Source organism: Pristis pectinata, chromosome 1, assembly GCF_009764475.1.
Source record: "Pristis pectinata isolate sPriPec2 chromosome 1, sPriPec2.1.pri, whole genome shotgun sequence".
Classification (NCBI taxonomy): Eukaryota; Metazoa; Chordata; class Chondrichthyes; order Rhinopristiformes; family Pristidae; genus Pristis; species Pristis pectinata.
Window position 1 is genome coordinate 61,926,196 of NC_067405.1, and position 23,334 is coordinate 61,949,529.

General features: G+C 42.5%; 1 protein-coding gene across 3 annotated transcripts in view; it reads right to left on the minus strand.

Annotated features, from left to right (window-relative positions):
- Positions 1 to 20,613, minus strand: part of LOC127577251 (parathyroid hormone 2 receptor-like) — a 70,128-nt gene extending 49,515 nt beyond the window's left edge. For 2 of the 3 annotated variants that reach the window (XM_052028296.1, XM_052028288.1), the window contains exons 1-2: positions 20,082 to 20,613; positions 14,694 to 14,793 (exon numbers count right to left, since the gene is read on the minus strand). In XM_052028296.1, the coding sequence (XP_051884256.1) occupies positions 14,694 to 14,793; positions 20,082 to 20,147 (166 nt within the window). In that variant the 5' untranslated portion in view covers positions 20,148 to 20,613. Of the gene's footprint in view, positions 1 to 4,448; positions 4,583 to 14,693; positions 14,794 to 20,081 lie in introns of those variants that run through there. The other variant, XM_052028303.1, reaches the window with a different exon arrangement.
- Between the last annotated feature and the right edge of the window lie 2,721 nt (positions 20,614 to 23,334).

Here is a 23,334-nt window from a genome sequence, read left to right on the forward strand (position 1 = left end):
TTGTTCACTTTCCAATCCTCAGCTCTTTTTCTAGTCCATCAGGAATTGACCTGGACGTCAAACGTAAATTCGGCAGTAAATCCATTTACAACCAGATTCCACATTCAAGAAATGGGAGCAGACGTAGACCCTGTTCCATGACTCAATAAGATCACGGCTGATTTTTCTGCCCTGTTCCCACACCCCTTGATTGCTCTAATATCCAGAAATCTATCGATCTGTGCTAGGAATGCAATCAATGATGGGGCCTTCACAATAAAAACAGAAAATGCTGCAAGTCCTCAGCAGGTCAGGCAGCACCTATGGAAAATGAAACAGAGTTAACATTTCAGTATAAAACTCATGATCCTGCTTGAGCTGTTGAATTCCAGCATTTTGTGTTTATTATTTTAGATTTCCAGCACCTGCAGTTTTTTTAAATTCCACTTAGGGTCTTCCCAGCCTCTCGGGGGGAGAATTCCAAAACTTCACCATCTGGGTAAAGATTTATTTTTATTTCAGTCCTAAATGGTTTATTTTGCAACAATGATCACTTGTACTAGATATCCAGGAAAACATTCTCTCCTCATCTACCCTGCCAAGCCCTCTACTTGTTTTTTTCAATGAGGTCACCTCTTGTTCTTTTAAACTCAAGAGAACAGACCCTACTCCATCTCTTCTCATGTTGAGACATCTGCTATCTCAGGAAACAGTCTGGTGAACCTTTGCTGCACTTAACCCAGAACAGTTACATCCTTCTATAGGTGAGCAAAATTAACCATGTTTTTATTGTAAAACAGAGCATCTTTGAAGTACCAAGTGGCTGACTCCTGTATCAATTTCATAAGATCTTGTGTCCTTAGAACATGTTTCTGTGATTGCAGACCCACTTTAGTTCCTGTAGCAATTTTCAAAAAGGCCTAGGCACTGGTTCCAGTCCTGAGCTGTTGTAGGTTGGAGTGTTTCATGCAGAATGCCAGTCTTAACAATAATGAAAAAATAAAACAGAAAATACTGGAAAAATTCAGGCAGGACAGGCAGCATATGTAGAAAGGTAAACAGTCAACATTTCAGCTCTGTAACCTTTCATCAGAACTAGAAAAGAGAGAGATGCGAGTTAGTTTTCAGTCGGAGAGGTGGGGGAAGGACGTGTAGAACAAAGGGAATGCCTGCGATAAGATGAGTCAAAGTGGCTTAATGGTGGTAGTTACCAATGCGTTAGGCCTGTGGCTCTATGTTATGAGTTGTTAACAGTAAGGTGGTGGGACTTGCCCAGTAGTCCAGACTTTTATGAGTAGGATAAGGAGAACTGCACCTTCATGATATAAAAACAGAAAATGCTGGGAAAAAATCATCAGATCAGGCAGCATCTGTGGAAAGAGAAACAGATAACATTTAGGGCATGCACTTAAGGTGAGAGGGGGCAAGTTGAAAGAATATGTGCAGGGCAAGTTTTTTTTACACAGATGGTAGTGGGTGCCTGGAATGCACTGCCACAGGGGTGGTAGTGGAGGCAAATACAATCGAGGCGTGTAAGAGGCTCTTAGGTAGGCACATGAATATGCAGAGAATGGAGGGATATGGACGTGTAGGCAGAAGGGACTAGTTTAGTAGGATTTTAATTATTAGTTGAATTAGTTCAGCACAACATCATGGGGCCGAAGGTCCTGTACTCTTCTATGTTCCATGTTCTATTTGAGATGAGGGACTCCTCATCAGAACAGAGAAAGAGAGAAACAAGTTAGTCTGGGAAGCAGAGAAGTGTGGGTGGAAGTAAAGGAATTCCTCTGACAAAGTGAGTGCATGTGGCAGGTGGAATCAATGAAGTGGCTCTGTGATTTGTTGCGAATCTGATTCTGGCATAGTGGATATGCTCAGCAAGCCAGACTATACACAGCGAGGAAAAGAAAATAGAATGGCAGGCAAAGGGATTCTCATATAGATGAGAAGAAGGAGCATGTTATCTAAGGGAATTCAATATTCGACCTCTTTGATTTTCATGAACTATAATGAGTTGCTCTTGTTGTGCTTAGGATCTCTGGTGCTGGAAACACTGCTACAGATCCTTGTAGGAAGACTGCATGCTTCAGGATAGTTGATGACACCAATGGGCCTTTTCACATTAATATGTATGGCATAGTGAGCGCCATGTGTCATTGTTACATGTTGAAGGTTGCTCTGGACAACATCAAATGAATCCTCTATTATAACTACGCTTTGCTAGAATTTGATAAAAGGCTGGATAAAGGCCAGAATTTCCTGGCTGCACAGCTACGGAAAGATGAAAAACAGTTCTAGTCTCCTCATCCATACTTCATTTATCACCCAGTGTTCCCATCACAAACTTGTCATCTAAATCCATTGGGGTGAATGTACTCAAATTGAAGTTTATGACAGACCAAAACTGTCCTAGTAAAGACGAAGCTGTTAGGGTTGCCAGTTGTATGTCTACAGTTGAAATATATTGGGGCAGCACAGTGGTACACTGGTAGAGCCATTTCCTCACAGCTCCAGCGATCGGGTTCAATACTGATTTCCAGTGCTGTCTGTGTGGGGTTTGCATGTTCTCTCTGTCAGTGCATGGGTTTCCCTCGAGGGCTCTGGTTTCCTCCCATGCCCCAAAGATATGTGGGTTGGTAGGTTAAAGGTGAGTGTTAGAATCTAGTGAGAGCTGATGGGAATGTGGGGAGAATAAAATGGGTTAGATTAGGATTAGTGGGCGTTTCATGGGTAGCACAGATTCTGTGGGCCAAAGACCTTGTTTCCATGCTACATCACCCTATGACTCTACTCCTGTTGTAATATGGTTGCCTGGGTGTATGACTGAGTGGGTAGGTAGCAAATCACCATGAGGAAGATAGTATTAGTCCTCAGCTGGGTATGGAGAGGGGTGAGAAGTTCCATTTTCACTTTGCTCCATTTCCTCCATGTTCTCAGTGCAATTTTCATCCTCAAGACACTTTTTAGTTTACAGCTTTGAGCCCTTCTCCATTTTCAGATGGGTGTCCTAAATTACATGTCACCTTCAGTTCTAAGCAGAATGTAAATTCTGAGTTGATCGAAGTACCAGAGACTCATTTAAAAATAAAAAGTAGGCAATCTAACAGGGAATATGCTAATTAGATTGTGCAGTGAGGGTGTTTCACAACAATATTTGGTATCTCAACAAGGTTGGAATTGAAGTTGTGTTCTACAGTACCAAGGGTGAGCACAGTAATCTGAAACAAAAACAGAAAATGCTGGAGGTACTCAGCAGGTCAGGCCGCATCTGTGGAAAGAGAAACAGAGTCAACGTTTCAGGTCAGAGACCTTTGTCAGGTTTTCACTGAGCACAGTCACCACTCAGACGTTGGTTACGCTGTCTAAGTGCAATGCCTGGGATGGTGGTCAGTGTGAAAAATACTAGGGAACAAATGTGGGACATGCACAACCTGTCCATCAACTGAAGTCATCTTATCGTGACCATCTGTCTTTAGAGCCAAAAACCATTTTTTTGATTTGTTGTCAAGATTCTGTGGAGGTTCCAAAACAGATTGAATTATTTTCTTATGTATCCATTTTTTTGCAATGTGGTCAGCTGTTTTCTCAAATGGTTGCATCTTTTTTTCGTACTCTTCAGCAAGGATTCCCAGATTTGAACCCAACGACAATGAAGGATCAGTAACATTTTTCTAAATTAGCTTGGTGCATGACTTGGAGAGAAACACAGATTTGGCAGTGTTCCCATATAACTGCTGCCTTTATCTTTTCTCATGGTAGAGGTTGCGTGCAGTCAGATTAGCACAGGCTACTTGCAGTGTTGTATCAGTTCCTGTCAGACAATGGCTTATTGGTCTCATCTATTGTTATTATTTTTTGTCATAACCACTGTGTCTGTACTAGGCTGGAGATTCTCATTAAAAGAAAAACAGGGTTTCAAAAAACATCATACTATTTTCTTCTGCAGCAACCTTTCCTGCTTCAGTAATGAAAGGCACAGTTGCCCTTTGCACAAGATTTCATTGAGAACCTACATATGTGACTCTACTTCAAGTGTTCACCATTGTTAAATAAACTACTCTATATATTAGCAAATAGAAATAATTGAAAAATATTGCATGTAACAAGCAATGCATGAAGTTCTCAGTATTAATATTCCCTAAGGAACATGCCAGCCCAATGTATTTGTTTCAAACTCTTCAGATTATTTTGGTGTAGATTCATCCTACGAATGCCAAGGAGCATAATTCTCTTTAAAAGGGTTCAATCACGTGGGATGATAGAACATCCTTTCAAATTAATTCACTCAGAAGGAGCATTAAGACATTAATTAATTTCAGTGATTATCCAACAGCATCGCTCATGGGTGTACTTTTCTATAAATTGAAACATTATACCACAAAGAATCAAAAGATTGTTCAGTGTCTGCTGCACCAAGCTCACCCCTCCTTTCATCCTTAACCTTCCTGTGGCTGAATATTATCTTTTACCTCTGGAAAAGGCACGACGCCAGAAATCAGAGCCACCTTCTGAAGTGTCAAGGCACTCATGGCTGTCGGATGTCCATTGCTGTTGACGCAGGGCCCCATCGACAGGTGCAGATGCAACCTGAGGTCAGTGCATGGTAGAATTCAAGCCCGGCTCTTGTACCCATTCATAGCGGTGAGAGTGGGACACACAGCATGCCCCAGAACAGTTCTGGTTTCTGGTCAGCCAGGAAATAAATGGTTTGTCTCTCTTGAGAGACAAGCTGATAAACCTGTTATGCAGGCAGCCAGGTTAAAATGAGGAAGAAAATGCATTCTGTATTAACTTGAAATGTAGTACTATATTTTAATATTGAGGACTGAACCGCTCCTTGAAACAGATGGCAGCCCTAGGGGCTCCGGAGGGATTTGCTCTCCACTGCCAAGGAAGAGGAGTGCAGATTTGAAACTCCCTTCTGCATTAACACTTTAAAAAATATTCAGTGTTATCACCATGAGAGACAGAAGCACCTGTTACCTTGCCTTGTTGCCCACCAGATCAGATTCAGACATGTTTCTGTCAGTCTTACTACAGACACAATTGCCCTGATTAAGTCTTGGAAGTGCTATAACTGTTTTCTGTTCAAATGGACCTCAAGGTATCTACTGAAACAAAGGAAGGGCCAGTACAAAACAGTCAATGCCTTTATAACCTCCTCCAGAAATTTACAGAGCAAAGAAACCTTCTGGACTGTCACTCCTTCCAATATTTCATAGATGTGTGAAGCAGACACATCCTGCTTTCTTAGCATCTCCAGCCGCATGAGGGAAAATCATCTTCAGTAGCTGCGTAGGAAGCCTGTGCTTCCAAATCATTGTTCTTTTACACGGTGAGCACTCACCATCTGGATCCGTTGGCTCCTCAGAGTGGTCCTTTCTCCTCAAGGCAGGTTGAGCTGCGATAGAGGACCTTAAGTATGGGGGAAGAAACACAGTGTCCATATGCATAGATTTTTGAAGGTGGCAAGGCAGTTGGAGAAATTTTAAGAAGCCTACAGGATGCTGGGTTTTATAAGCAGGTGTAATATACAAAAGCAAGCCCGCACGACGGCGCAGAAAGGATTTCGTAGAATGGTCCTGGGACAGAGGGACCTCACATGCCTAATTTGCATATTTTAATTTGCATATCTCTATCTCACAGAGGCTGAATACCAGCTCTCTGACACTTCCTCAGACCTCCCTCTGAATTGTGACCCCCACCAACCGAATATCAGGCCAGGGTCTTCCAGAAAGTCACTGATCTCACTTCCTTTAGAGCCCTCCACAGCCTCCACCCTCATTGTCCCCCAACTATGTGCAGCCACTTCTACCTCCTCCCTAAGATTGGCAACATTGTCCTGGCAGTTACATTATTTCAGCCTGTTCTTGTCCCATAAGAAATACTCCTTTGTACTTTGACACTTTTTTTTCTCCATCTTGTCTCTTCTCAACTACATCTGTGGTACTTCTGATGCCCTCCACAACTTTAACAGTTTCCTGGCCCTAACTGGCTTATTTTCACCATAGGAATCCAATCCCTCTACACCCCCATCCCTTACCAGGACCCTCTGCTCCTTCCTTGATCAGAGGCTCAACGTCTCCCTCCCCCACTACTTTCCTTTGCCTGGTTGAACGTGTTCTCACATTGAACAACGTTCCTCTAACTCCATTCACTTCTTCCTAATCAAAGGTAGCTACTGGAGGATGTTGGGTTCCAAGCTGTGTGTGGGAATTATGGAACAGTCTTTGTTTCAGGCCCACTCCCTAACATCTTTTTCCAGTGTGTGAGATGCTTCCTGGTCTCCTACAGAACTCCAACATTTTTGTCACACTTACTGTCACTTTTCACCCTGCTCTCACTGCGCACCGTCTTTCTTCATCTTGACTTCTCTATCTCTATCTCAGGAGAAAGGTTAGTGACTTGTCCATTCCTCCTCCCATCCTGCTTCCTATAAGGACTCTCAGTTTGTTTAGCTCCATCGTATTTGTTATGACAACAGACCCTTCCCTTCTACACCACTGCACTTTCTATTTACTCCAGCTATGGTCTCCCCTTAATTGCAGGCCTCATAACCACACTGAGAGTGTTTCACTTCCTGCTCCCTCTCCTCCCAGCCAGAACAAGAACAAGATTCCAGTGGAGAGTTTCAGACCTGAAATGTTAACTTGGCTTCTGTTTCCACATATGCTACCTGACCTGCTGAATGTTTCCATCATTTTCTGTTTTTATTTCAGGGTTCCCCTTCCAGCCTACACATTTAATGTATCATCTCCCACTATTTCCACCACCTTCAACATGATATCAGGCGCAAAATATATCTTCCCTCCCTTGCGCTTTCAGCATTCTGAAGGCACAGTTCTCTCCTCAACAGTGCTAAAGCCTTAACACCAAATTCAAAAATTTCAGATAAGCAGCTTCCAGGTTATATCACAAGATCACAAGACAAGGGAGCAGAAGCAGGCCATTCGGCCCATCGAGTCTGCTCCAAGGAAAGGGAAAATAGAAATGAGAAACGGGGAATGAGGGAAAGAAAAAAAAACCTATTCTAATCCCAATTTCCGGCCTTATCCCCATATCCCTTGATATCCTGACTATTTAGATATCTATCTATCTCCTCCTTGAACGCCCCCACTGATCTGGCCTCCACTGCTGTACGTGGCAAGGAGTTCCACAAATTCACCACCCTCTGGCTAAAGAAATGTTTCCTCATCTCTGTTTTGAAACTGTACCCTCTAATTCTAAGATTGTGCCCTCTGGTCCTGGACTCACCCACCAAGGGAAACAGCCTAGCCACATTTACTCTGTCCTTTCCTATCAATATTTTAAATGTCGCTATGAGGTCCCCTCTCATTCTTCTGTACTCCAGTCAGTACAGTCCAAGAGCCGACAAACGCTCCTCATACGTAAGCCCTTTCATTCCTGGAATCATCCTCATAAATCTCCTCTGAACCCTCTCCAACGTCAGCACATCCTTCCTAAGATGTGGGGCCCAAAACTGCGCACAATATTCCAAATGAGGCCTCACTAGTGCCCCGTAGAGCCTCATCAACACTTCCTTACTTTTATACACTATACTTCTCGAAATGAATGCCAACATAGCATTCGCTTTCTTTACCACCGATCTGACCTGGTAGTTAACCTTTAAGGTATCCTGCACGAGTACCCCCAACTCCCTTTGTACTTCCGTGCTTTGGATTTTCTCTCCTCCTAGATAATAATCTGCCCACTTATTTCTGCTTCCAAAGTGTACAACTGCACATTTCTCAACATTGAATCTCATCTGCCATTTCCTTGCCCATTCTCCTAAACTGTCTAGGTCCCTCTGCAACCTTCCTATCTCTTCAATACTCCCTACTCCTCCCCCTATCTTGGTGTCATCCGCAAACTTAGCCACGAAACCATTTATTCCATCATCCAAATCGTTAATGTACAAGGTAAAAAGGAGTGGTCCCAACACCGACCCCTGCAGCGCACCGCTAGTAACCGGTAACCAACCGGAACGAGATCCTTTTATTTCCACTCTTTGCTTCCTGTCAACCAGCCAATGCGCCACCCATTCTGTTATCCTACCCGTAATTCCATGACCTCTCATCTTATTAATCAGTCTCTTGTGAGGCACCTTATCGAAGGCCTTTTGAAAGTCTAAATACACAACATCTACCGCCTCTCCCTTATCCACCCTACTTGTGATTTCTTCAAATAACTCCAATAGGTTGGTCAGGCAGGATCTTCCCTTCACAAAACCATGTTGGCTAGGACCTATCTTGCCTTGCGCCTCTAGGTATTCTGTAACCCCATCCTTGAGGATAGATTCCAATAACTTTCCAATATCAGAACTGGTCAGTTTGGATGAAAATTAGAAAACTATCAACGTGTAATATTTAATCTGTTTTTCTTCCTCCACACATTCTGCCTGACCTGCTGAGTGTTTACAGCATTTTCTATTTTTGTTTCAGATTTCTAGCATCCACATAGAACACAGAACAGTGCAGCACAGGAACAGGCTCTTTGGCCCACAACATCTGCACCGACCATGGTGCCAATCTAACTGATCCCATCTGCCTGCACACAGCCTGTATCCCTCAATTCCCTGACTGTTCATGTGTCTGTCCAAATGCCTCTTAAACATTGCTGTGGTATCTGCTTCCACCACCTCCCCTGGCAGCGCTTTGCAGGCACCTTCCACTCTGTGTGTAAAATACTTCCCTTGTAAACCTCCTTTCAACTTTCCCCTTTTCACCTTAAAACCATGCCTTCTTAGTATTTGACATTTCCACCTTGGTAAAAAGACTCTACCCTATCTATGCCTTTTATAATTTTATATAGATCTATCAGGTTGCCCCTCAGCCTCCGACACTCCAGAGAAAACAATCCAAGTTTGTCCAATCTCTCCCTATAGATAATACTCTCTAATCCAGGCAACATCCTGGTGAAACTCTTTTGCACCTTCTCCACAGCCTCCACATCCTCCCTGTTAATGCGGTGACCAGACTTCATACAATACTCCAAATGTGGCCTAACCAAGGTCTTATACAGCTTCATCATGACTTCCCTACGTTTGTATTCAACACCCCATCCAATGAAGGCAAGTATGCCAGATGCGTTCTTTATCATCCAATCTACTTTTGTCCCTACTTTCATAGAGCTATGGATTTACACCCCAAGATCCCTCTGTACATCACTGCTCCTAAGGGTTCTGCCATTTAATTTTTTTTTTGGTGAAATGCTTCAAAACCTGCAAATTTATCCACTCTTAATATGAGAAAAGTAGCAAAGGTAACCCATCAGTTTGATGGATATTTTGGATAAAGGTATGGAATTTCTTAACAAAGACTTATCTTTGACCATCAAGAAAGAAATAATCAAAATGTCAGCGATTACAACAATTTATGAACATTAAAAGTATGAAATCTTTTTAAAAATTCTCTATTTCTTCAAGTGTCTTCTTCATGTAATTTAAACTTCTCTCAGTAGCAATTCATGCTGTCTATGTATTTATCATTGGTGATGCATGGATTATTAATTCTGAGAGCAGATGGTGCTGAGTTATAAACAGAAATTGCTGCAAATACACAGCAGGCCAATTAAGGACTGTGATGAGAGAAGCAGCGTAGGCATTTCAGGCTTGTGACCCATCAACAGGACTGAAAATCGTTAGAGGTGTTTGAGCTGTTAATCAATTTTAGGAATGGAGAGTGAAAAGATGAAAGGGGAATATTAATGATAGGTTGGTATCTAGAGGTGATTAAATTATGAAAAGTTGATGGTAGAAGAAATCAGTAGTGGTAATGGGACAAGTAAAGGAAGGAAAGTCCGGAGAGGTTGTAAATTGTAACATATGTGTTGTATGTAATATTGGTTTGTGAACAGTGGTTGTTGCTTTAGTGGTATCACTTGTTTAAGGATTTTGTGACTAACCGCGCTCTCTGGATTGCAGCAATGTGCGTAGAATGTTAAAGAGGAAGTCTGGAAGAAAGCCAAATATTTGTAAGGATGCTGCCTAAAATTGTAGCAACTTCATTAATAAAGTGATGGAAACATCCATACAAGGGACGATACAGTAGCGTAGCGGTTAGCGCGACGCTATTACAGCGCCAGCGATCAGGGTTCAATTCCAGTTGCTGTCTGTAAGGAGTTTGTACGTTCTCCCGTGTCTGCGTGGGTTTCCTCCGGGTGCTCCGGTTTCCTCCCACATTGCAGAGACGTACACAGGTAGGTTAATTTTGGTTTAAAATGGGCGGCGCGGACTCGTCGTAAATAAAAATATTAAAAATTTTAAAAAAATTAAGGGCCTTTGGGGTGTCTTAATATATCCATAAGTGTGGTTTTCCCTCCACTGTCATTGACAGGGTTCTCAGCAGGATCCATTCCATTTTCTGCACTTCTGCTTTCACTCCTCTTTCCCCACTCAAAACAGAGATAGGTTCCCACTTGTCCTGATCATCCACCCCACCAGCCTTCACATTCAATGGATCATCTTCTGCAATTTCTATCACCTTAATTCCCCTTTCTTCTCCATTCAGAATTCCAAAGGAACCGTTCCGTCCTTGACTCCTGCTCACTTTCCCATCTCCACCAACACCTACTCCCCTTCTCACTGCGCCATCCCATGCAACAGGCAGAAATCCAATGCCTGCCCTTTTCCCTCTTCACTTTACAGCATCCATGGACCCCGTATGCTCCTTTGAGGTGAAACACTGATTCACTTGAACTGACAAAGGGTCGCAGATCCAAAACATAAGTTGTTTCTCTTTCCACAGATGGAGCCCGACTTCCTGAGACTTTCCAGCATTTCTATTTTTGTTTCAGATTTCCAGTATCTGCGGTTTTTTGATTTTCATTTCGTGAAACCAAACCATGATTGGTGACCACTTTGCAGAACCCCTCCATTCAGTTCACAGGGATGACCCTGAGCTTTTAGTTACCTGTCACTTTAATTCCCCATCCCACCCCCACTCTGGCACTCCAACAAAGCTCAGTGTATACTTTAGTAACACCATCTCATCATCGAAAAAGAAACATTACAAGCCTCAAGGCCCAATGCTGAATTCAACAATTTCAGATAACCAGTCTTTCCAGTTTGTATTTCCAGTTTATATTTCCAGTTCTGATGCAAGGTCATCAACCTGTAACATTAATTCCATTTTTCTTTCTCTACAGATGCTGCCCGGCCTGCCGAGTATTTTCAGCATTCTCATTTACTTCAAAATCCAGGAACTGCAGTGTTTTATATCTCACAGTTCCGGCATTATATTTTTTCAACAACTGCCCCTCTCGCCCACTTGCCATGGCACACTCCCATGCAAGTTCAGGAGGTGTGACACCAGCTCTTTCATTTCACCTCCAGGTGAGGTAGTAATTTGGTACGCCTGCATGTGATGCAGTATTCTTTACGGGAAGAAGATCAAATATTGTGATTAACAAACCTTCATCATCCTCTCTCAACCAGCACCACCACCATTCCCTTTACCACACACGATTCCATTGATAGCTTTCTCCTTCTCCGAGCCAGAAGCCTCTAGCATTTTGTGTGCGTTGCTGTGGATTCAATATTGGGGATCCTAGTCTAAAGTCTTGGCCCAAAGCCTGAGGCAGAACCGAAGGAGAAGTGTTGGCTTTCTTATTGGACCTTAAGTAAGGTTCAGTTTGCCTCTCAGGTAAGATGCAAAGCTCCCTTTGATATGGGTGGATGAGGTTAAGAGGGGACGTGATCTTAGTATCTAATACTATGAGGGGTATAGATAAGGGAGACTGCAGGAAACTTTTCTCCGTATCAGTGGTAGATAAAACTAGAGGACATAGATTTAGGGTAAGGAGGAAGAGATTTACAGAGGATATGAGGGGGATCTTCTTCGCCCAGAGTGTGGTAAGTACCTGAAATGCACTGCCTGAGAGAATGGTTGAAGCAGAGTCGATGACAGCATTTAAGAAGTCAAGTCAAGCCAATTCGAGTTTATTGTCATATGCACAAGTATGGTGAGGTACAATGAAAAACTTGCTTGCAGCAGCATCACAGGCACGTAGATTCAGACAACACACAGAACATAAATTATACATAAGTTATACAGGTGTCTAGGTAAACACTTGAATTGCATAGGCATATGGACCAAGAGCTGGGAGATTAGATAATACAGAAGGGTGCCCACTGGTCAGTGTGGACAGTTTGGGCCAAATGGCCTGTTTCCATGCTGTACGATTCTATGACTCTATGAAATTATGTGAAGAAGAGCAAAATGCTTCCTTTTGATCAATACTTATCCTCAACCAACTCAGTAAAGTTCTAATGCAAGGTCATCTGCTCATTATCACATCACTCTTTGTGGGTTATAACTGAGCAGAAATTACTTACTGTATTTCCTACATCAGAGCAACAAACACGCTTCAGAAGCATCTTATTAGCTTTATAAGGGATTTGGATGGCCTAAGGCCGCAGCTTTCTTTATAGCAGGTTTACAACATGAAGATTTAGCTGCTCAGGTGGCACTCACTGTGTGTTACAGACATATGTGCCCAGTGTCTGGTTGATAGTATTGTGGGCAATGACAAATAAATGTTCTTGGTGCCAGGCTTATGCATATGTCAGTAATAAACGCGTATTATGTTTTCATTTTTTTTACGGTTGTACAGTAAACGATAGTTAAAGGCACAGTTATGTCTCTATTAGTTATAGCTAATACTCTCCAATCCAGGCAACATCCCGGTGAACCTCTTCTGCACCCTCTCTAAAGCCTCCACATCCTTGCTGTAATTGGGTGACCAGAACTGTACAAATGTGGCTTGACCAAAGTTTTATATAGTTGCAACATGACTTCCTGACTTTTATACTTAACACCCCAACCAATGAAGGCAAGCATGCCGTAGGCCGCCTTTACCACCCTATCTACTTGTGTTGTCACTTTTAGGGAGCTATGAACTTGCACCCCAAGATCCCTTTGTACATCAATGCTCCAAAGAGCCTTGCCATTTACTGTACCATTTCCTCTTACATTTGACCTGCCAAAGTGCAACACCACACACTTGTTCAGATTAAACTCCATCTGCCATTTCTCTGCCCATATTTTGAACTGGTCTATACCCTGCTTTATCCTTTGACAACCTTCCTCACACTCCACAACTCTGTCAAATTGTATGTCGTCTGTAAACTTACTAATCGGCCTCCCTACATTTTCGTCCAAATCATTTATATATATCACAAACAACTGAGGTCCCAGCACTGATCCTTGTGGAACACCACTGGTCACCATCTTCCAGTCAGAATAAAACCTCTCCACCACTACCCTCTGCCTTCTATGGTCAAGACAATTTTGAATCCAATTTACAAAGTCTCCATGGATGCCATATGCCTTAATCTTCTGGATCAGCCGACCATGGGGGACCTTGTCAAAAGCTTTACTAAAGTCCATGTAGACAACATCTACTACCCCACCCTCATCAATAATCTTCACCCCCCACCCTTAAAACACTTAATCAGGTTTGTAAGACATGGCATCCACTGCACAAAGCCATGCCGACTATCCATAATTAGTCAATGCTTTTCCAGATAGAATCTTTTCCAATGATTTTCCTACCATTGATGTAAGGCTCACCAGCCTATAATGAGTTATTTACATTATCATTTAAAGTGAGTAGAATTCCTTGCTTTCCTTATAAACACAATCCTAAAGTCAGGACAATTCAGGGTCTGTTCCCTGTGGTAAAGTTCCAGATTTTCAGCACAGGGGCAGTGTTAGTCCCCTTGGGCCAGTGGAAAATCAATGGATTTCAAACACGGTGGATTAACATTTCCGTTTAAATAAAGTAACCCAGGCAGGATAAAATGACCAACATCTTTGGTTGCAGTTATCTCCAGTAATGGAAGGATTATTTCTGACATTAAAGCGACGTTCAGACTATTCAGCAGAGTAAGGTTCATTTCCAACACATTCAGAGTCCTTTTAATATATTCCACGTGGACTTTCCAGCAAGTAGGTGATGAAAATGTATTATATTAAAGAAAACAGATATTGCAAACCTACAAGAGTATGTACAAAAATGACAGTCATCGAGATTACAGCTAGATCTACTTTTATCATGGAAATGACAGAGTGGATTTTTTTTTAAATTCTGCAATTAACATTGTGTTATGTAGTATTTACAGCAAAGAAACAAGCTGTTCAGCCCAACAAGTCCATGCCAATGCCGGGCTCCTCTCACCCTTCTTCAATTCACCCCATTAATTTACCTTTCACTTCTATCCTCCTAACTGTGTCTGCATGGCTTCCCCTTAAATGGACCGCCGTTATTCGCTGTATGTAGTCCTTGTGTTTCACTTTGATTTAAGACTAAAGATGTTTCCCCAGAACTGCTTTGTTCCGGTAATCTGTCAAATCCTCACACTATTTTCACTCTATTCGGCATACAACTTCAATGCAGAGCAAGGCTACTTGTCACCGATGCTGCAGTTAAACTATAAACGCACCCATAAAATCTTAAATACTCTTGCTGAATTGCTTTATATCTTAATTTGCTAATGCAGAGAATCTCCTCTCTCTTAGTAGTTCTTCCTACTCCAGATTTTAAAATCGAAGACCAGCATTAGTTAACTTTTGACCTGCTTCTTCTGCCTTCCATCTCAGTGCGGTGTGTCATTCATGAAGGATCTTAGTCCTGATGTCAGATTTCTCAAGAAAAAGATAACACTCAGAAATGTCTGACAAAGTAAGAAAGTAAACAGTGTAGCAGAGTTGTACCTCCTTCAGTTTGATTCAATATTTGATGATCACACTTTATATTTTCTTCAATAAGTTGGTTGATTTGTTCTGCCTTGGTAATTTCATCAGCGGTGTTAACCTGGAAAGAGACATGGAAATCCAAATGAGATTAAAACGATAAGAGGATTGAATTAAAATGTTGTAATGTAAACTTTGTACTACACTGGAAGAATTGTTTGTAAATTTTACCTGAATCCAGAAGAATTACATCTTTGAATTAGTCCCTTGTGTGTGCTTAAAGGCAGTTAGATGTTTTTAATTAAAGCTATTTCATTCAACTTCCAGTATTTGTATATTAACAGGAAATTCTGAGTAGCTCTTTCCGGATACATCAAAAATCCTCTTCCTGGGGATGAAAATTTTAAATAAACCATGCTCTCTCTTACCCAGGTTGGAGCGCTGAATCTTATGAGAGAGATGGGCTCCTCAACCATACATTAGGAAGATAACATATTTTAAAAGTTTGATGATGTCATTGTTCAGCAAGTGTACAGGTTTTGCTGAGTATATAAATAGAAAGTCTTTTCAAGAATCCAGTGAGACTTTGCAGCACTGTGATCACAGCAGTAGTGTCATTGTTTTCTCTACCAAGGGTGAGAAATTGGTCACAAAAATGCAAGTTGTTTAAGCAGCTAGAATGTAATGTGGTATGTTTGCTTTTCATTGACTTTTGAAATACCAGTTCTTTTCTCACATTTATATGTGAGAATAACCTCACATTTAATCTCACATTTCCCCATATTAAACTCCAGCTATCCTTTCTCAGGCATTTTGTGTCCCTCTGACTACTTCCTTATGCGCCCATCCTTCTATCATTGGCAAATGACTACAGTACACTCAGCCCTTTCATCTAAGTTATCAATGTAGATTATAAGTAGTTGATACCTCTGTACTGATCCCTACAGCATCCCACTAATTATTGATTGCCAATCTGAAAATAACTCATTTATCTTGACTCTTTGTTTTCTATCATTTAGCCCCTCATCACCCCCACCCCCAATTCAATGCCAAAATATTACTCCTCAAACCTACTTGCTCTTATCTTGTGCTGTAACCTTTTATGCCACATCTTATCGAAAGCCTTTTGGAAATCCAAATATACACCAACTGATTCACTTTTATCCATATAGTTTGTTACATCCTCAGAGGACTCTGGCAAGTTTGTCAAAAAATGATTTCACGTAAAAACATGTGGACTCTGCTTGATTGTCTTACAATTTTTTTTAAATGTCCGGCTATTACCTTCTTAATAACAGATTACAGCAATTTCCCAAGGACGGTTGTTAGACTTACTGGCCTATAATTTCCTGATTTCTGTCTCCCTCCTTTCATGAATATTGGTATTGCAATTGTGGTTTTCCAAACCTCTGGACCTCTCAAGAAACTAAGCAATATTGGTAGATTACAACCAATGCATCTACTATCTCTGCAGTCACTTCCTTTAAGAGCCCAGGATGCAGGCCATCAGATCCAGGGGACTCAGCAGCCTTTAGCCCCATTACGTTTACTTAGTACTTTTTTTTCCAGTAATAGATTTTGTTTTAAGTACTTCCCTCCTAACAGCCCTTCATTATCTATCAATACTGGGATTACTTTCAATCATGAAAATTAATTCAAAATAATTACTTAGCATTTCTGTTATTTCTCTATTTCCCATTATTAATTTTCCACTGTCATCCTCTAAAGGACCATATTTGCCCAGGCTACTCTCTTCCTCTTTATACTCTGGTGTAAGCTCTTACTATCTGTTCTTAAATTATTTGCTAATTTTCCCCTTCTGCTTCTCCAGTTTCTTCTTAAAGTACCCAACTCCTCAGCCAGGGGAAACATTCTCCCTCCATCCAGCTTGTCAAGTCCTGTAAGAATTTTCTAAGTTTCATTGAGATGTCTCCTTGTTCTTCTCAACCATGGAGAATACAGACCTTGTCCACTCAGTCTCCCCCTATATGGTAAGTCCACCTCCTAGAAGCCACCTAGTGAGTCTTCTTAAATTCATCCTTTCTTATCGAAGGAGACCAAAACTGTACAAAATATTCCAGGAACAGTCTCACCAAGGCACAAGAGAATCTGCAGACACTAGAATCTGGAGCAACACACACAAAATGCTGGAGGAACTCAGCAGGTCAGGCAGTATCTATGGAAGGAAATAAACGGTCGATATTTCGGGTCAAGACTCTTCGAGATCCTTCAGTCTCACCAAGGCCTTGAACAATTGCACTGACTTCCTTACTCCTGTATTAAAATCCTTTCATAATAAAATATAACTAACATGCCATTTGCCCTCCTAGTTTCTTAATGCACCTGTGATATTTGCAGTAGCTCATATAGGTCCCTTTATACATCAATACTACCCAATCTCTCACTCAAGAACACTCTACTTTTTTTGTGAATGAAAGTGACCTCACATTTTGCCATCCTAAGAAGTACTTGCTTACTCCCACTGTTTCTGTACCATCCTATAACCAATTCTCAATCCACGTCAGTATATTAATCCCACTTCCATGTGCTCTAACATTATTGATCAAACATCTTAACTAAAAACTGTGCAAAAAATCCAAATATACCAGACCTACTGGTTTCTCCTTATCTATTCTAATAGTCATATCCCTCTACCAAAAAAAAACCAGACCAGTCAACTATGATTTTCTTTTCATAAATCCATGTTGGCTTTGCTCAATGTTATTATTCTTTTCAAGGTGTTTTGTCATTATATCATTCATTACAGGTTCCAGCAGTTTCCCTGCCAATAACATTAGGCTAATAGATTGGAAATTCCCTTTTTTCTCTCTCCCTGATTTAAAAAAGTGGCATGACATCTGCTACCCTTCAATATTTCAGGAACAATTACAGAATTTATGAATTTTTGGGAGATGAATACAGAGCATTCACTACCTGTATAGCTACTGCTTTCAAAACTCTGCCATATGGATCATCAAGTCCTTGGGATTTATTGGCTTTCAAGTTCACAAACTTCCCTAATACTATTTATGATTAATATTTATTTCCCTCAGTTTTTCATAGATCCTGACAGCATTTCTTGTATCCTTCCAGAAAGACTGACACAAAATAGTTGGGTCCCAGCTACCCTGCCTTTTTATTGGCTGTGTGGAGCAGTCTTTGTTCCAAACTTTGTCACCACTCCCCAACTCTTTCTCAGCTACATCAATGACTTCATTGGTACTGTTTCCTGCACCCCTGCAGAACGCATCAATTTTATCAACTAATTTCTACCCTGCCCTCAAGTTCACTTAGACCATTACCAACACCTCTCTCCCCTTCCTTGATCTCTGAGAGTCCATCTCAGGAGGCAATCTATCCACCAGCATTTACTACAAACCCACTGACTCCCACAGCTACTTAAACTACACTTCCTCCCACCCTGTCACTTGTAATGCCACCATTTCTTTCTCTCAATCTCTCTGTCTCCACCACATCTTTTCTTGAGATGAGGCCCTTCCCTCCGGGACATCGGAGATGTCCTCCTTTTTCAGGACACATGGCCTCCCCTCCTCTGTGGTTGATGGAACCCTCACCCACATCTCCATTTCCCACACTTCTGCTCACCTTATTCACCCCCCCCTCCCCCAGACAGAACAGGGATAGAACTCCTTTGGTCCCTGCCCTTCACCCCACCAGCATCTGCATCCAGCACATCATCCTTTGCCATTTCCACCAGTTGCGGCAGGATCCCACCGCCAGTCACATCTCCTCCCCAGCCCTGTCTGCTTTCCGCAGGGACCACTCTCTCTGTGACTCCCTGATTCACTCATTCCTCCCCACCCATCCCTTCCCCTTCCCAGGCATTTCAATTCCCCTCCCCACTCCCACACCGACCTGCCTGTCCTCAGCCTCTTCCACCGCCAGCGTCTGAGGCCAAACACAAACTAGAGAAGCAGCAAGCACCTCACAGTCCACCTGGGTAGTCTACAGCCTGAAGGCATGAACATTCAATTCTGCGATTTCAGGTAACCTGCTCCCCCTCTGATCTGCCCGATTCCTCCTGCACACACCCAACACACCCCTCCTCAAGGCCCAGATCACCCTGTTCCCTTTCCCTCCTCCACCTACTCCATCTGCCCATTACCCACACACTCTCCCACTGGGTCCCGTCCACCCTCGGTTCCCCTCTGCCCACACCGCTCCCCTTATTTGGTTTCCATGCTCCACTTCCCTTTGTTTTGTTAGATTCTACCATCATCAGCCCCTTGTTGCTTCCACCTATCACCTCTCAGCTTCTATCGCTATCTCCACCCTTCCCTCCTCCATCTATCCATCGCCCCTCCTCACCTGGATCCCCCTTTAACTTCCCAGTTCTTGCGCCACCTCTTCCCCTCATACTGGCCATCTCCCCTCTACTCTTTCAATCCAGGTGAAGTTTCTTGACCCGTAACATCCACTGTCCATTTCCCTCCACTGATGCTGCTTTATCTCCTGCATTCCTCCAGCAGCTTGTTTTTTTCTCTGCTCTTTGACCCAAAATAGTTGTTTAATTCTTCTGCCATTTCCTTATTCTCTATTATAAATGTATTATTATAAAGCCTGAAAGCACACACCATCAGGCTCAAGGGCAGCGTCTATCCCACTGTAATAAGGCTATTGAACGATCCCCTAGCACTATAAAATGGACTGTTGACCTCACAATCTACCTCGTTATGGCTTTGCACCTTATTGTCTACCTGCACTGCACTTTCCCTGTAATTGTAACACTTTATTCTGTTATTGTGTTCTCTTGTACGACCACAGTGCTCTGATGTGATGAAATGATCTGTATGAATGGCATGCAAAACAAAGTCGCGGTACAGGTGACAAAAATAAACGAATTTACCAATTAAACTCCTTGGTCTCCAACCATAAGAAACCCCCATTTGCCCTGGCTAGTATTTTCCTTTCGACATTCCCATAAAAGCTCATAGTCCGTTTTTGTGGAATCCGATCAACGGATTCTTGTAGCCATCATCCCAAACATGAGATGTCAAGTAATTACTATTAAAGTATGAAGAAAGCATTTTTCCGATCTGGTAATAACTGGATTTCACCAAGATGCTAGCTAATGTAATTTATAAAATTTATTGCGAACAAAGACATCAATCCGCAAACATAAAACGAAAGAATTACTTCTAAAATCTCTGGAATGTATATCAAAACAGACATATTTCGGAACCAATGCAGCAGACAAAAAAAACTATTCGGAAATACGCTTAGCATTTGTCATGTAAAGTCACTGAATGAGGAATAATTCGCCCAGTGTTAGATGCAATCTTAATTGTTGACCTTTGAGCTAACACTGGAGAATATATTCCAGTTGGACGGTTTAGCAATGGTCCGCGCTAATTCCTTCCCAGATCAATCTACATATAAGAGGTTTACCTGTGGATTCAGGGCGATGCAGCAGTACATCAGTCCCAGAACGCCGAGTCCGGACCGTCCCTTCATCCTGCAGCGACCAGGGTTGGCTCTCGGCGTCCGACACCACTCCCGCTTGTTGTCCAGTCGATGTCCGGCACCGAGATCTCCAACTCCTCGAGTTTCTTTCTCAACACGCCGAAAACTCGGAAAGCAAGTGGACTGGGAGTTACCTGATTTTAACAGGTTTTGATTTAAATTGGTGACCTTAATAGACTCGAGAGCGCTGGTGGAGTTCAACCTGCCTCCGAACCATCATACCCAGTGTCTGCGATCGACCCTCCCTCTCTACACGATTGAATAATTTATCACAAAAGCAGCTCTCCTTGTGAAAAAAAAATTTTCTTCCTTAATGAACATAACTCTTTAGAGTTGCAGAAAGGCAGGCTGGTTAACCACCGCTGAACCCGCTAGCTGTAGGGGAAATCATAATTAATGATGAGAACACCTCGTTTAAAGCTTCATGTCTCCCACATGGGGAAACATAAATTGCCAACGCGCGATTCTCTTAACATTCATTACGTACTTTCAGAGCTGCGAGGAAAGATTAGCAAGTTTGGGAACACAAAATACTAACCATTGCGCCATCTCCTGCAGAAAGTACGGCGTTACCCCAAGTGTTAATATAATGCTGCAAGTTCATCTCGTAGAGCCGAGAATTCTTCAGTGAAACGGTCAGATAAAATTAACCAGTTGTCCTCTGTTCGAAAGGATAATCTGCATTTGAATTATTTTTGTACACATTGGCAGAATCATGAGCAGGGGGGAAATTTAGCAAATTATAGCCCGGGTCTTGCCGTCAGTTTCTTCGCCCAGGTGCTGGTAAGTTTCGGGAACTCGGTGGGGCCCAACCTTTTGACCGTGTTCCGCCACTGGCTGGGAGCTGGAGCCCCGTTCCAGAGAGAGATCTTGCCCAAACCGCATCCTTCCCCCCCCCCCCCCCCCAGTGTTCTCCGATTCCCTGCCCGGTTAAGACTTGGCTCAACACATTGATATGAATGGGAACTATTTGCGGTTGTTCAATGGTTTTAATAATTTAGGTGTTTTATTTGATTTTCTTCTGCAAATTGTTAATGTTTATATCGGAGGTACTCAGAAATATGCAATAACACTGCCAGTTTTGACCAAAAAAGCAAAGTTTTCCCGTGTGGCTTGTGAGAGGGCATGTGCTAGCTCGCCCACATCAATCCATTACAGGACACAAAGCAGATGCAGTAGTAAATTCTAGATATTATTCCCCTGAATGCAGTTTGCCAAGTTTGAAGAAAGAAGGGGAACAGAAAAATCTAACGCTCCCTAACCTGTAATTTTTTTTCTTCGACGCAGCAAAGCTTGCACCCAACCACATTGACACCCAACCACCCTGCAAAATGTCATGGTATTGGTATTGGTTTATTATTGTCACTTGTACCGAGGTACAGTAAAAAACTTGTCTTGCATACCGATCGTACAGGCCAATTCACTACACAGTGCAGTTACATTGAGTTAATACAGACTTGATCACTGATTGAGATTTCAAGGAGCCTCATAAATGAGGACAGTGAGGCCGTGTGGGGTAAAATAAAAGCTCGGCTGAGCGTTTCTGGAGCTCAGTGCCCACAAGAGTTGAAAGCACAAGCGCCTGCGTTGAGTGACAAAAACGAGGGGGGCGAGAAGAGGCCAGAATGCATGAAGGATGGAAGAGCTGGAAGTGATTGAAGAGACAGGGAGGGGATAGACCTCAAGGAGTAATTCAAACACAGGATGAGAATGCTCAGTTCAAGGCAGTAACTAATCAGTGTAGGAGGTGACAAACAATCTGCTGGAAGAACTCAGCGGATGGAGCGGCCTCTGTGGGATCCCCCTCCCCACTCCCCACAGAATGCATCTGGGGCAGATATATTAGAGACTTTTAAGAGACTCTTGGACAGAAAAATAGGGGGCTATGTGGGAGGGAAGGGTTAGATAGATCTTACGGCAGGATAAAATGTCGGCACAACATTGTGGGCCGAAGGGCCTGTACTGTGCTGTAGTGTTCTGTGTTCTATGTTCTAGATGCTGCTCGACCTGCTGAGTTCTTCCAGCAGATTGTTCGTTGCTCCAGATTCCAGCATCTGCAGTCTTGTGTTTTTCCAGTGTAGGGGGTGAGTTCAGGGTACTTCATGGTAATAATCATGAGTTGGCTTTGTCCCCTTGGGCAGCACAGTGGTACAGCTGCCAGAGCTGCTGCCTCACAGCTCCAGCAGTACAGGTTGAACTGGCGTCTGTGTGGAGTTTGCACCTTGCCCACATCGGTTTCCCCGGGTGCTCTGGTTTCCTCCCACATCCCAAAGACACGGAGGCTGGAAGGTCGATTTGCCACAGTGAATTGCCCCTAGTGCGCAGGTAAGTATAGAATCTGTGGGAGTTGATGGAAACGTGTAAGTATAAAATAAGATTTGTGTGATTAGATGATTGATGGTGGTGCAGGTTTGATGGGCTGAAGGGCCTGTTTCCCTGTTCTATGACATTACCCTGATCAAAATATTCGCTCCCTGCAATCTTAGATATGTAAAAAAAAAGCAACTGTTGAAGACGTCTGCAAATAACTTCTACTGGTAACCTTTCCAGATATGGAAATTACACCTTCAGGAAACCTTAATTCTGAAGATGACTGCTCTCAGAATATTGTTCACAGATTTTAAGTTTTAATCAATACAGGATTTCTTATTTTTAATGAAATCGGAGAAACTTTAACAAAGCTGTAATAAATAAGATAAATTAATTGAAAATTGCAGGATTATGGAAATTATATCATAAATGCTTTGATAAGAAGGAAAATGCACTGTCAGAAGGGGTTTCTAATGGGCAAATCCCCATTGCTCCACTATTAAACAGGGACAATATCACAGCTGCGCTCAGAGGGGACATAATGGAGGGCTCATCCACTGAGTCTAAATGGGTAGAACTCAAAAATAAGAAAGGTGCAATCACTCTGATGGGGTAATACTACAGACCCCCCACCAACCCCCCACCCAGTAGCAACCAGGATATTGAGGAACAGATATGCAGGCAGATTAGGGAAAGGTGTACGAACAACAGAGTTATTGTCGTGGGTGACTTCAACTTCCCCAATACAGACTGGGACCTCCTTTGTGCAAGAGGTTTAGATAAGGAAGAATTTATTAGGTGCATCCAGGAGGATTTCTTAAATCAGTATGCAGATAGTCCAATGACAGAAAGGGCCATACTGGACCTG